Here is a 15,247-nt window from a genome sequence, read left to right on the forward strand (position 1 = left end):
CTACACCTTTATAAGGGTGAGTTCACTTTGAGAACTTCTGAGCCCTAAAGCTAGGTGTAATATAGTGGGTAATAGCACTGGGTAACACTGCTGACCTCAGGGTGGAACATGGGGGTTTGATTCCCCGCTCAGGTAAGCATATCATGCTGTACCAGTAAGGGTCCTTAAGCAAAGTTCCTACCGTTACAACAGCCCATCTCTGTAGCTATAAAATATAGACTAAATAAATACAGCAATATGTGAATTGTATCCTTCGCTGTTATTGCAGGTAGTGTCGCTCTCAGACTATGACTATGTCCAGGAGGTGACAAAAGAGGGCAGTAAGAAATCTCCATCTCCAGGCTATCCTCTGGTCTGTGTGACACCTTGTGACCCCCACTACCCTAAATACTCAGTAATGAGGGGGCGCTGTGAGGAGGCAGGCATCAATCAAACTTCCATCCACTTCAGCTGGGAGGTGGCGGCCCCAACAGACACCAGCGGGGCCAGGTCCCCCTTCGAGACGGTCACAGATAACACACCTTATACAACCGTCAATCACATGGTTTGTATTTTATTTTTAGAAAATGTCACAGAATAAAATGTCTGATTTAAAATCTAGTTTACACAACGTTTCTGTTACACAAACGTTTATCATTAAGTCAAGACTTGTGTAATAGAACAGTATGTAATTGCTTATTATCAGATCAATGCATTTAAATGTAACCAATAGAAATGGTTCAAAATTGTTTACAAAATGTGTTCATTGCTTTGTAGTACTTTTATTTTTATTTTGCCTCATTGTTTCTTCAACATATTGCAGATTATGTAATATTTTCTATATTTCACTTATTCTCCAGATGTTGTCGATTGTTAGTACAACTTGGTTTTTAATGCAAGCTGTGATGAGTACAACTCTAAAATGATCACCTTATAAGCTGTTTGTGCGTACTGTTGTTGGTAATAATCACATGGTATTAATTAAAAATATTCTTCAAAGGTGCTGGACAGCATCTACTTCAGCCGGCGCTTCCATGTGCGTTGTGTGGCTCAGGCGAGGGATAAAGCCGGACACCTGGGGACGCCACTCAGAAGCAACATTGCCACCATTGGCACAGAGGGCTCTATATGCCATACTCCGGTGACCACTGGAACTGCCCGCGGCTTCCAGGCCCAGTCCTTCATCGCCACACTGAAATATCTAGACGTCAAACACAAAGAGCACCCCAACAGGTTTGTAGTAGTGAAGCTGTTAAAACATCCATGTTCTAGGTGATGGTGTAGAAGTGCATACAATATTATTTTAAAATATCTAGTTAGGACACTATCTATCTATCGATCTATCTATGGTAGGAGGGAGACCTAGCTAAATTTCTGGCACAGGAAATTACTAAATTGAGGATAAAACAGATTAAAATCCATGTAATAATCCAAATCCAAAAATGGATTTGGACTATTGCATATTAAACATGGAAATTCATTTTAGTGGTAATCCTCAAGGGTCAATGATAATGTAGTAATCTAGTCATCTGATAGGATTCAGTAGCTTATTATATAACATTATCTCTAATATTCCCTGTAGGATTCACATCTCAGTGCAGATTCCTCATCAGGATGGGATGCTTCCTCTGGTGTCCACCATGCCCCTACACAACCTCCACTTCCTCCTCTCTGAGTCCATTTACCGCCAACAACACATCTGCTCCAACCTGGTCACTCTCAAAGACTTGCAGGGCATCTCTGGTGAGGAGCACTACCTCCAGGACTGTAGTCTGAACACTTACGTTCCCTTAGTCTGTTATCCTCAAAGAATTACCATCCATTAATTTTTGAAATATTCTCATCTGTTGATTAATTTTAGTCTGGTGCCTTATAATAACTCTTTTGTGTTCTCTTACAAGATCTGACAATACAGAACTACTATTATAATTCTTTTAATAGTAAAATACTTATTATTTTGACCTAGAAAATTCAAATGGCTTTATACAGGGTGGGCCATTTATATGGATACACCTTAATAAAATGGGAATGGTTGGTGATATTAACTTCCTGTTTGTGGCACATTAGTATATGGGAGGGGGGAAACTTTTCAAGATGGGTGGTGACCATGGCGGCCATTTATAAGTCGGCCATTTTGGATGCAACACATCTCGTATCTTCACAGCATAGACAATTGCCTTCAAATGACCCCAAAGATAAAAGTCTAAGGGGGTCAGATCAGGAGACCTTGGGGGCCATTCAAATGGCCCATGACGACCAATCCACTTTCCAGGAAACTGTTCATCTAGGACACCATTGTTTTTCTTGTGAAATTCCCAAAAAGTTTGATGTGTCACATGACCCTCTTCCCATTGAAAAAACAAAAGTTGGATCCAAAATGGCCGACTTCAAAATGGCCACCATGGTCAAAACCCATCTTGAAAAGTTTCCCCCCTCCCTTATACTAATGTGCCACAAACAGGAAGTTAATATCACCAACCATTCCCATTTTATTAAGGTGTATCCATATAAATGGCCCGCCCTGTACTTCATTTGAAAGTGAATTGAATTTGATTAGTGAATTAGATTAGCTTTTCTGAGAAAGTTTTCTAGAGCTAGAGACTCCTCTGGAGAGCAGCATTCATGTCTCTTCCTCCCTCTAGAAACGGGCTTTCTGGATGATGTGTCATATGACAGTATATCTTTGGGCCCTGGATATGATCGACCTTATCAGTTCAACCCTAACATCCGAGAGGCCAGGACCATCCAGCTGTACAAACACCTGAACTTGAAGAGCTGCATCTGGACGTTTGACGCCTACTATGACATGACCGAGCTGATCGATGTGTGTGGAGGATCAGTCACCGCTGACTTCCAGGTGAGATTTGTGTTTAAACGTGAAACCACAGTTTAGATCTGGTGAAACATGGAGAACTTACATTAAACTGACACCGTATACAGATAATCAGTGTAATCCACATCACATGGCAGTGGTCTGATTGGTGTATTTGAGAATCTGTTGTGTTAGATGTAGCAGTTTATGTTGAGTGAGCTTAAGTGAAAGAGTGGGTGATTTGCTCCTGATTCGAATAGTGCTTTATAGAAGTAACTCCACCTGCTGAAGCTGATTAGTTTACGAAGGGTTCCTCTGGATGTAAATCTAATCGACATGTTCTTTCTGTTTCAGGTCAGAGACTCAGCTCAGTCCTTCCTCACAGTCCAGGTGCCTCTTTACGTGTCCTACATCTATGTGACGGCTCCTCGAGGCTGGGCCTCTCTCGAGCACCACACAGAGATGGAGTTTTCCTTCTTTTACGACACCGTGCTGTGGAGGACAGGTATGAGCCAGCACACAAAGCCTCGACTCAAACTAATCCAAACAGCCTGGTTAAAGAAAATAGAATGTTCCTGTTTTAGTTGTGAGTGAATAATATCACTTTCCATCAATTAATAGAAAATGAACTCCAGGCATTGTTCTTTTTGTACACTGTTCTTTTTGCAAAACACCACCTGGAGTTAATAATATTATAAGATTTATTTTGTTGTTGTTTTATTTGTTTTGGTTTGATTAGGATTAGGTTATGTGTCTCCTAATTAAAACTGGTTCTAACCACACTGAATTCAAATTATTAATTGGATATAAAAGTGTTCATGTTGAGTATTTTTATATGTACTTTGGTATGCAGGATTTAGCAGAATACATTTTTAACAGCATATTTTTATAATGGTCTCAGTGTCCATTGATCATTTACAAAACTTAATAGGATTAATCATGTTTAAATATTGTTAATATAGGTGTTTTATATTCAGTATTTCTGATCCAAAACCTATTAAACATATGAAACTAGAGCTCAAGGATCAGAAATCTTTTCTCTATTTTCCAAATTTGCCCTTTTCTTAGTGCATCTACAGGGGTTGGACAATGAAACTGAAACACCAGTCATTTTAGAGTGGGAGGTTTCATGGCTAAATTGGAGCAGCCTGGTGGCCAAACTTTGCACCAGTAAGACCATGTGCATCCAATGGTTCAAACATTGTGTCCTGAAGGCGGTGCCGTGTATCAGGACGACAATGCACCAATACACAGCAAGACTGGTGAAAGATTGGTTTGATGAACATGAAAGTGAAGTTGAACATCTCCCATGGCCTGCACAGTCACCAGATCTAAATATTATTGAGCCACTGTGGGGTGTTTTGGAGGAGCGAGTCAGGAAACGTTTTCCTCCACCAGCATCACGTAGTGACCTGGCCACTATCCTGCAAGAAGAATGGCTTAAAATTCCTCTGACCACTGTGCAGGACTTGTATATGTCATTCCCAAGACGAACTGACGCTGTATTGGCCGCAAAAGGAGGCCCTACACCGTACTAATAAATTATTGTGGTCTAAAACCAGGCGTTTCACTTTTATTCTCCAACCCTTGTACACATACTGAAAATGTTGCAAAGTAAAGATGACTTAAATATAATGGAATAAATTCTTTTACTTGAAATTACTTGAAAGAAAAAGACAACAAAGTGCAGTAAACATTAATAAACGAAAGAAGGTCAGTATTATATGTGACGACCGTTTGCTTTATTTTGTAGGTACATAGGTACAGTTTATACAGTTTTCTAAAGAAATTAGATGGTAGTTTTACTGAGCGTCTTGGAGAATCTGCTACTGTTCTTTTAAGAAGTTGGATTGTCACACTTCTTTTTTTCTTTATTAATTATTTTGAATGTAATCTCTTTTTTAATAAGTTGCATTTTTACAGACATACAATTATTATTATTATTTTTGTAACATTATTATTATTATTATTATTATTATTATTATTATTATTATTATTATTGGTAAAGTAAATCTAAAATGTTTTTGTACTGAATTCATAAAGTAAATATCTATAACAGAATTTGTACTCAAAAAAATAGGGTGCCTAAAACTTTTGCACAGTGCTGTACATTTCAGTAAATGATAAAAGACATTTCATCTCTGCTATATCTCTCTGTGTATATTCAACCTTAGGTACCAGTACGTCCAATCAATCATATTTCTTTTGTTCTTTTCAGGAATTCAGACGGACAGTGTGCTCTCAGCCAGACTCCAGATCATCCGCATCTTTATCAGAGAGGATGGACGACTCGTGATTGAGTTTAAGACGCATGCTAAATTCAGAGGTATGTTTTTATGACCACTTTCAGGAAGAATTAATCAGGCGCAAAATTTTATTCCATAATGTAATCAATCTTATTAATTAAGATGAACGTTTTGTTACTTATCGTTTATTAATGTTTAGATTTGTTGTAAACGTGTACTGATTGTAGAGGATTATACACAGATGTATATACTGAAAATATGAACTGGAAATATGAGTCTGTTATATTGTGTTGTGTTGAACTGTAGTGTGTTGTTATTATTCCATTTGATTAATTTTATTGTGAGTATCCTGTTTTTGTTTTGTGGCCAAACTCCCATCTGAAGTGTTGCCTACGTATGCTATACCACATAAATCCTCCTTTTTTGTGTTTTCCAGGCCAGTTTGTTCCTGAACACCACACACTTCCTGGACACAAGTCCCACCTTATGGCACCGGACCACCTGGGAGGTATCGACTTTGACTTGCAGCTGGTGTGGAGCGCACAGACATTTGACTCCCCCTATCAACTGTGGAGGGCCACTAGCTCTTATAGCAGGTACACCCATCAGTCCGGTCCCGTCCTGTTCGGTCACACAGGTGTGTCCTGTTGAGGCTGAGGCTGTATTTTTTTTTCTCTTGTTTCTCCAGGAAAGACTACTCTGGAGAGTACACAGTGTTCCTGATCCCCTGCACAGTGCAGCCCACTCAGCCATGGATCGACCCAGGAGACAAACCCCTCTCCTGCACTGCACACGCTCCAGAAAAGTAGGTCATAATGTGATGTTTACAGCCAGTGCATAGGCTTTAATGAAGGAAAGGGCTGTTATACAACTTGAACTAATCTAAATTATATTTGAACTTAATTGGTAAACTGGACTTCTAAGAAGCTGACAAAACAAGAATCTGGGGAGGCATGTTGGCAGTAAAGGTAGTGTCGTTGCCACATAGCTCCAGTGTTTTAAAGAGTAAGAAGTGTTTTAAGGTGTGAAGTGTTTCAAAGTGGTTCATTGATATCCTTCATTTTAAACACGGGTGCTTTCCCAGATAGGGTTAAGCCTAGACCTAGACTATCCCCTCCTTTCAATGGAAAATTTCAATTCAGAATGCTGGGTAATCCAGGATTAGGCTTAATCTCTGTTTGAGAAACCACCCCACAAAATATAACATAAATTTATTTATTAATTCATTCATTGTCTGTAACCACTTATCAAATTCAGGATCGCGGTGGGTCCGGAGCCTACCCTAAATCTCTAGGCGCAAGGCAGGAACACACCCTGGAGGGGAAGGCCATCCTTCACAGGGCGACACACACACACACATTCACTCACACCTATGGACACTTTTGAGTCACCAATCCACCTACCAACGTGTTTTTGGACTGTGGGAGGAAACCGGAGCACCCGGAGGAAACCCATGCGGACACAGGGAGAACACACCACACTCCTCACAGACAGTCACCCGGAGGAAACCCACGCGGACACAGGGAGAACACACCACACTCCTCACAGACAGTCACCCGGAGGAAACCCACGCAGACACAAGGAGAACACACCACACTCCTCACAGACAGTCACCCGGAAGAAACCCACGCGGACACAGAGAGAACACACCACACTCCTCACAGATAGTCACCCGGAGCGGGACTTGAACCCACAACCTCCAGGTCCCTGGAGCTGTGTGACTGCGAAACTAACCTGCTGCACCACCACCCAATATAACATTCCCCATATTTAAAATATATATATTTATTTTTTACAGATTCCTGGTTCCTATTGCGTTCCAGCAGACAAATCGTCCTGTTCCAGTGGTCTACTCCCTCAACACTGAGTTCCAGCTGTGCAACAATGAGAAGGTCTTCATGATGGACCCAGCCACTGCAGACATGTCCATGGCTGAGATGGACTACAAAGGAGCTTTTTCCATGGGTAAAAACACTGGTTCTTGTTAAAACATGATCCAAATGTGAATTTCAGCTGACCAAATCTAGCCAGACCTTGGTGTTTACATTTAGCAGGTGGTTTTATCCAGAGCGACTTGCTTTGTCTGATCAGAGACTGCAATTATGGATCGGAATTATGGATTCAACTGGATCCATAATTCAAATATTCCATGGATTCAAATATGGAGTCTAAATACTGATTTTATGATACTGTGTGTGTGTGTGTGTACAGAGAGAGAGGGAGAAATTCATAGATATTTTTTGTTGTTGTTGTTGTTGTAGGCCAGACACTCTATGGCAGAGTGTTGTGGAACCCAGATCAGAATCTGAACTCAGCCTACAAGCTGCAGCTGGAGAAGGTGTATCTCTGCACCGGACGGGACGGCTATGTTCCCTTCTTCGACCCAACTGGCACCTTGTACAATGAGGGACCCCAGTATGGCTGCATTCAACCCAACAAACACCTCAAACACCGCTTCCTGCTGCTGGTTTGTCCTATCAAATGGAGTTGTTTAATCTGGTCTAATGGGTTGCTATTTCTTGGTTTTGATATGTGAGCTGTTTGTAAAGATTGTACTTGTTTGACTCATATTTCTCTGTGTGTGTGTGCGTGCGTGTGTGTGTGTGTGTGTGTGTGTGTGTGTGTGTGCGTGTGTGTGTGTGTGTGTGTGTCATAATTGTTAGCTAATAATATCAGCAAAAAAAAGCCCCATGGCCTCCAGGACCACATCAGAACGATAACTTCTGACTTTACTTTTCTCTGTAGGATCGGAAGCAGCCGGATGTGTGTGATCGCTACTTTCATGATGTTCCATTTGAAGCCAGCTTTGCTTCAGACATCCCTGAGCTGCAGTCCATGACCAACATGCCTGGAGTGGATGGCTTCACCATTAAGGTCGATGCCCTCTATAAGGTCAGTGGATATAGATAGAGAGCCGGGTGATTACATGATACTCCAGCCCCGGCATTTCTCTACTGGCAAATGTGAGAGCTTTCAGAACCTGCCCTTGGGCGTTTGCCTCAGTCTTCTTGTCTGAAAAGTGGAGCCAGGCTGACTCCCTTCCATGTCCATAGGGAACTTGGCCATGGCTCAGCAATGCTTCTGTTTGTTTTCTTAAGAGTCATTGTGTTTGTGCTTCAAATTGAGAGCCGCAAGCAAACAGTCAACAGCCCAATAACGTGCAAGTGTCTCATAGCTTTGATGCTGAGGCACTGAGGGAGTTGGCTTCCTAACTTACTCTTATCACCAGAAGAATATAGTGAGTAAAAACTAGAGCTGTACTCTATCCCACATTCACTATCACTCTGTGTTTTATCCTACATTGCTCACTAGCAGCTTAACACAAATTTCACACGCAGAGCAAGCCCAGGTTTATGGGGAACTCATTCTATTTGATATGATTGGTTTTAAATATCCTAGCTGATGTCATGTCAATGATGGATTGACCACTAAGTAGCCTTCTGACCACACTACATGACATGGATACGAATGGACCACAAATACTGGATTAGTGTGATCTGGCTTTGGAGACTGTTGATTGGAGGAATGTGTTTGTTTTCACCAGGTGGAGGCAGGGCATCAGTGGTATCTCCAGGTGATCTACGTCATTGGGCCGGAGTCCATCTCTAGTCCCAGAATCCAGCGCTCCCTGACCTACCAGCTGAAGCGTGGCCGGCGCGACCTGGTGGACCGCTCTGGCCGGTTAACGCTTGACGAGTCTCTCATCTACGACAACGAGGGGGACCAGGTGAAGAACGGCACCAACATGAAGACGCTGAGGCTGGAGGTGGAGGCCTCAGCCACCTTTAACCCCCAGATGGGCGGATCAGTGGGCGGCGGCGTGGCTGCATTCATCCTCCTCCTGCTGGTCCTCCTGGCCTTCTGCCTGCTCTTCAGAAAGTGCCGGAAAAGTGCAGGGAAGAAGAGACCGTCCAAGGCAGCTGAAGAATACCCGCTGAACACCAAGGTGGAGGTGTGTCTGGAGCGTCTGGAAAAGAACCTCAACAGCAAGCACTGCACAGTGCGGAACGTCAACCTGCTCAACAAGAGTCCCGAGGCCTGCAAGGTCAACGGCGTCAAGGTCAAGCAGGTCAACCTGGAGGTCAAACTCCACAACAATCTGAACGATGGCACCGAGGTCTAAATGAAAAGCAAGAAAAAGAACTTAAATATTTAATACAAAATTAAAAGAGAAGCATATTTTCTATCGCTGTTTGTAATAATGCTATGAGATATTGTTAATGTATTTTTTTATGACCACGAGAGATAAAAAAGGGAAGTCTGTCAGCTATGCAGTGTACATCATTTCACAACTGAGCTACCTCAGGAAGTTATACAACTCGCCGTTTATCATCACGTTATCAAGCCCAGATCTCAGACCGTCCTGGTTTTTGCCGTTGCACATCTTGGAAATTTGTTTACGCCAATATGCCTTTTGTCATCATAGTCATGGTTTAGCAGTCGGTGGTAGCTCAGCCAATTTCTCACTTTGTTCGAATGGTTGATTAAGTTTATTTTGCTGCATACTTTGATGGAACCATCTCAGTAAAGCCACTATGAAAGTATTAAGCACAGGTTATGTGCCAACACTTTGAGCTGTAAATACCTTTATTAAGTGCAATTACACAATGACACTGTCGTCCCTTGTCCCTGGTTTTTAATGGAGGTGTTTGCCTGTTGCTTGATCACCATTGTGCCATGCTGATCTTTGTCAAGTGCGATTTTCTGAGTCTGAATCCAAATACAAAGCATTTGTTGCATAGTACAAACCATCAGTACATGGTTACAGTCCTGAAAAGCACTCCCATTTTTGACTCTTGACCGGTTAATTGACTACTGTAGTAGGTAGAGCACTGACTGCTTTTAAACACTGTAACAGAATGGCTTTAAGCTGTGTTCTCCTTGTTTTATACCATGTGTCTCTACTGTGCACCCTTGATTTTGGGTTTCTAAATGTTGTACTGTACATATAACCTCCATCAGTTTCCAATGACAATGTTTGACGAGAGATTCTCATTATATTATGTTGTGTTACGTATTATGTTACTCTCATATTATTGTACTACGTTCGGCACGTTGGAGGTGAAAAGTCTGATGTTTTCCAGTGTTGTGTTTAGACTCTGTTACGTACAGTAAGGTGCTCTTTTTTTTTCAAGAGAAACGCTGGGCTACAACTGCAGCCCTGAATCTCCCCAGCACAGCGCTGTGTGCGCAGTTTATTTTGGATTATTTCGAATCTATTTGTTGTCATTAACTTTATAACTTTTTTGTTTGTTTGTTTGTACAATTTTGCAGAATGCAGTGCCTAATGAATTATGGAGAGAACATAATTTTGGTGCTATCATTTTTGGGAAAATGATTGATGCTCTCGACGTGATGCCTGTACTATGTGCCTTTTTAGTAATAAAAAAGACATCTGTAAAATTTAGTCTCCTGTCCTACATCACAACACCTTGCTGCCACTGAAAGAGCCGGTCTCAGTGCCAAATCCACCAAACCAACAAAGTACCGTCCTAAGAGCATCCAGGCTGCTTTGCTCTCTCTCTCTCTCTCTCTCTCTCTCTCTCTCTCTAGTTTTCAGCGGAGCGTCACCTTCCAGTGGCAAACACAGCTGGATCACACTCATCTCCCACCTCCACCAGCAGAGGCTTTCTGCAGCCTTGGGTTCTCTACCAGAACATTTTAAACTCCACCAGTGCCACTTTACAGTCTTTTAGCGTTTAACTAGATCTGCAGCCATTTTAGTTTCTTTTGTCTTAGCTTTTAACTTGAGTGGACTCGGGTGGACTTGGGTGGATTTTAACTTGTACACAGATAGCAGATATATTTGGGCCTAATCTGGCACTTACAGCCCAGTTACAGCACTGCTAAATGTTGTGTGGGCCATTCCACAACAAACGTGGTATCTGGCCGATATAAGGTGGACTGCAGGCATAAGACATCTGCAGATGTAGGTCACATTTGGGCCAAACATGCATTGTTATCCGGGTTCCCAGTGGATCCTGGGAGGCTCTGGAATTACAACAGCGTTGATCAGGATGAAGTGGTTACAGGAGATCAATTAATTGACTGAACCTTTATTCGTTTATGCAGTTTACTTATGATGTTAGCACAGTGTTAATTGATCAGGTTTAAATTCCCAATGCTTGTTAGCTGTATTTACCTACTATAGGTTTGTTGCGGGCGGCATGGTGTCACAGCAGGTTAGTGTCGCTGTCACACAGCTCCAGGGACCTGGAGGTTGTGGGTTCGAGTCCCGCTCCGGGACTGTCTGTGAGGATTGTGGTGTGTTCTCCCTGTGTCTGCGTGGGTTTCCTCCGGGTGCTCTGGTTCATACCACAGTCCAAAAACACACGTTGGTAGGTGGATTGGCCACTCAAAAGTGTCCGTAGGCGTGAGTGAATGTGTGTGTGTTGCCCTGTGACGGACTGGCGCCCCCTCCAGGGTGTATTCCCCGGAATGCGCCCAATGATTCCAGGTAGGCTCTGGACCCACCGTGATCCTGAACTGGATAAGGGTTACAGATAATGAATGAAGGATTGTTGCGAAATCAAAAAAAAAATCAAACTCGACCCTTGCTCAATTCAGCAGTGGATGTTGAGGGAGGAGACAGCACTGTTTCTTCACTTTACTCAACCTGCCCCCCTGTTTCCTGCCAGTCTTAGTACTGAAGTACTAAGTAGTACATGAAGACCCCTGTTAAGCCATCACTCCTATTTCCCAAGAAGTAAAAATTAAAAGCAAACCCAGAGCGTCACATCTCTCGTTACTGCATGCGTGTTAGATAAGACTCAGCCAAGTCACAGAAGTCACTTTGTATTGAGGTAGAAGGTGGCCTGGAGGCACAGAGGGTCCTCATTAAGCCCAACACAATCACTGCTCACTTCCATTCACTCCTTCCTTTCCTGTCGACCTATATCTGTAGCTATTATCAGGCAGCTCTCACCATGTCTGCAGAAACATTCATAGCTTAACCTAAATCATGCTGTAGTGCAGTATACACTACATGCCCAGACGTTTAAAAGACCTTCCCTAGGACACTGTTTTGGCTTATGACACTTTGCCTGCCACCCTCTGCCCTGGATGTTTGTTTAAAGCCTAAGTGTTATTGCAAAAGTGTGGTAGAATGTCTTTTAGAGGCTGTGGAAATCTGGTTCCTATCAACACCACTATGAACAATTCTGATACATTTCTCAAGAGTCGAGTATTTTACATCAGATAACTCTGAAAACCCATGATTACACATCTACAATATATACGATATATTTTTTACATATTGGTGGAATATCCCTTCAAATGAACGCAGCATTTGGGAAACAGGACATCCCAGTAAACAAGGAACGTCCTTGGACGTTCTAAATAGGTCTAAAAGTAGTCTGTCCGTCAAGGACATATTTTAAACGTCAATGGACGTCCAAATTCCATCTTAATAAGTTAGTTAAGTGGTGACCAATCGATAACGTCCGTGGACGTCCAAAATGCGTTTTATACAAGTAATTTATTTCGGGACCAATTAATAACATCAATGGACGTCCAAAATACGTCTAATAGTCGTCTTTTCAACTTTCATTTTCAACCTTAAGAGAACGTTGATTAGACGGCAGTCATTATGTTATTTCAACGTTGAATCAACGGCTAAATGTTTACTGGCATCCTACGTGTTGTAACAAATAATCCCCACCCAGCAGAGGGCGCTACTGCCTTTAGCTTCAGCACAACCAGCAGCAGCGCGAGATGAGCCTCACAGGGAGGTTGGGTTGGAGAGAAAAGACTGCAGACCTTATTGAAAATATCACGTGATCATTTCCCCTGTATTATGTAATACATGACTATGGAAAGTGAGCCCGAATCTGATCTGAATTTGTCCACAGTTGTGAGAGTGTGTGTGACAGGGTGTGTGTGTGAAATTGTCCACAGGTGTGATCGGTGTGTGACTGGGTGAATGTGTGAAATTGTCTACAGGTGTAAGTGACAGGGTGAGTGTGTGAAATTGTCCACAGGTGTAAGTGACAGAGTGAGTGTGTGAAATTGTCCACAGTTGTGAGAGTGTGTGTGACAGGGTGTGTGTGTGAAATTGTCCACAGGTGTGAGTGTGTGTGGCTGGGTGAATGTGTGAAATTGTCTACAGGTGTAAGTGACAGGGTGAGTGTGTGAAATTGTCCACAGGTGTAAGTGACAGAGTGAGTGTGTGAAATTGTCCACAGTTGTGAGATTGTGTGTGACAGGGTGTGTGTGTGAAATTGTCCACAGGTGTGAGTGTGTGTGTGGCTGGGTGAATGTGTGAAATTGTCTACAGGTGTAAGTGACAGGGTGAGTGTGTGAAATTGTCCACAGGTGTGAGTGTGTAAGTGACAGGGTGTGTGTGTGAAATTGTCCACAGGTGTGAGTGTGTGTGTGTGACTGGATGAATGTGTGAAATTGTCTACAGGTGTAAGTGACAGGGTGAGTGTGTGAAATTGTCCACAGTTGTGAGAGTGTGTGTGACAGGGTGTGTGTGTGAAATTGTCCACAGGTGTGAGTGTGTGTGTGACTGGGTGAATGTGTGAAATTGTCTACAGGTGTAAGTGACAGGGTGAGTGTGTGAAATTGTCCACAGGTGTGATCGGTGTGTGACTGGGTGAATGTGTGAAATTGTCTACAGGTGTAAGTGACAGGGTGAGTGTGTGAAATTGTCCACAGTTGTGAGAGTGTGTGTGACAGGGTGTGTGTGTGAAATTGTCCACAGGTGTGAGTGTGTGTGTGACTGGGTGAATGTGTGAAATTGTCTACAGGTGTAAGTGACAGGGTGAGTGTGTGAAATTGTCCACAGGTGTGATCGGTGTGTGACTGGGTGAATGTGTGAAATTGTCTACAGGTGTAAGTGACAGGGTGAGTGTGTGAAATTGTCCACAGGTGTAAGTGACAGAGTGAGTGTGTGAAATTGTCCACAGTTGTGAGAGTGTGTGTGACAGGGTTTGTGTGTGAAATTGTCCACAGGTGTGAGTGTGTGTGTGACTGGGTGAATGTGTGAAATTGTCTACAGGTGTAAGTGACAGGGTGAGTGTGTGAAATTGTCCACAGTTGTGAGAGTGTGTGTGACAGGGTGTGTGTGTGAAATTGTCCACAGGTGTGAGTGTGTGTGTGTGACTGGGTGAATGTGTGAAATTGTCTACAGCTGTAAGTGACAAGGTGAGTGTGTGAAATTGTCCACAGGTGTGAGGGTGTGTGTGACAGGGTGTGTGTGTGAAATTGTCCACAGGTGTGAGTGTGTGTGTGACTGGGTGAATGTGTGAAATTGTCTACAGGTGTAAGTGACAGGGTGAGTGTGTGAAATTGTCCACAGGTGTGAGAGTGTGAGTGACAGGGTGTGTGTGTGAAATTGTCCACAGGTGTGAGTGTGTGTGTGTGACTGGGTGAATGTGTCAAATTGTCTACAGGTGTAAGTGACTGGGTGAGTGTGTGAAATTGTCCACAGGTGTGAGTGTGTAAGTGACAGGGTGTGTGTGTGAAATTGTCCACAGGTGTGAGTGTGTGTGTGACTGGGTGAATGTGTGAAATTGTCTACAGGTGTAAGTGACAGGGTGAGTGTGTGAAATTGTCCACAGGTGTGAGAGTGTGAGTGACAGAGTGAGTGTGTGATATTGTCCACAGGTGTGAGTGACTACATGAGTGTGTGAAACTGTCCACAGGTGTGAGAGTGAGTTTGACAGTGTGAGTGTATGAGAGTGTAACTGACAGGGTGAGTGTGTGAATTTGTCCATAGCTTTGAGAGTATAAGTGACAAGGTTTGTGTGTAAAACGGTCCACAGGTGTGAGAGTATGAGTAACTAGGTGAGTGTGTGAGGGACTGGATGAGTTTGTGTGAGTGTCCACAAGTGTGAGTGTGTGAAGATGTCCACAGCTGTGAGAGGGTGAGTGTGTGAAATTATCCACTACTGTGAGTGTGAGTGACAAGTGAGTGTGTGAAACTGTCCGTGTGAGTGTGTGAGTGACTGGATGAGTTTTTGTGTCCCCACAGGTGTGAGTGTGTGACATTGTCCACAGGTGTGGCTGTGTGAGTGATTAGATGAGCGTGTGACAGGGTGAGTGTGTAAAACTGTCCACAGGTGTGGCTATGTGAGTGACTAGGTGAGTGTATAAAATTGTCCACAGCTGCGAGTGTGTGAGTGACAGGGTGAGTGTGTGAGTGACTAGCTGAGAGTGTGATGGACTGGTGCTCTGTCCAGGGTGTGTTCCTGCATTGTGCCCAATG

The 15,247-nt window shown here is 43.0% G+C and overlaps 1 protein-coding gene across 1 annotated transcript in view; it reads left to right on the top strand.

The window, feature by feature from the left end:
- The window catches only part of LOC136678416 (extracellular matrix organizing protein FRAS1-like), a 177,861-nt gene extending 167,457 nt beyond the window's left edge, over window positions 1–10,404 (top strand). The window contains 12 exon segments of the mRNA XM_066656471.1: window positions 269–544; window positions 980–1,212; window positions 1,562–1,722; window positions 2,622–2,836; window positions 3,146–3,296; window positions 5,010–5,117; window positions 5,474–5,633; window positions 5,726–5,842; window positions 6,836–7,002; window positions 7,299–7,504; window positions 7,783–7,929; window positions 8,582–10,404. Of these exon segments, the coding sequence (XP_066512568.1) occupies window positions 269–544; window positions 980–1,212; window positions 1,562–1,722; window positions 2,622–2,836; window positions 3,146–3,296; window positions 5,010–5,117; window positions 5,474–5,633; window positions 5,726–5,842; window positions 6,836–7,002; window positions 7,299–7,504; window positions 7,783–7,929; window positions 8,582–9,160 (2,520 nt within the window). The 3' untranslated portion in view covers window positions 9,161–10,404.
- The last annotated feature ends 4,843 nt before the right edge of the window (window positions 10,405–15,247 follow it).

The sequence above is a fragment of the Hoplias malabaricus genome, chromosome Y (assembly GCF_029633855.1).
Source record: "Hoplias malabaricus isolate fHopMal1 chromosome Y, fHopMal1.hap1, whole genome shotgun sequence".
In the NCBI taxonomy this organism is placed as follows: domain Eukaryota; kingdom Metazoa; phylum Chordata; class Actinopteri; order Characiformes; family Erythrinidae; genus Hoplias; species Hoplias malabaricus.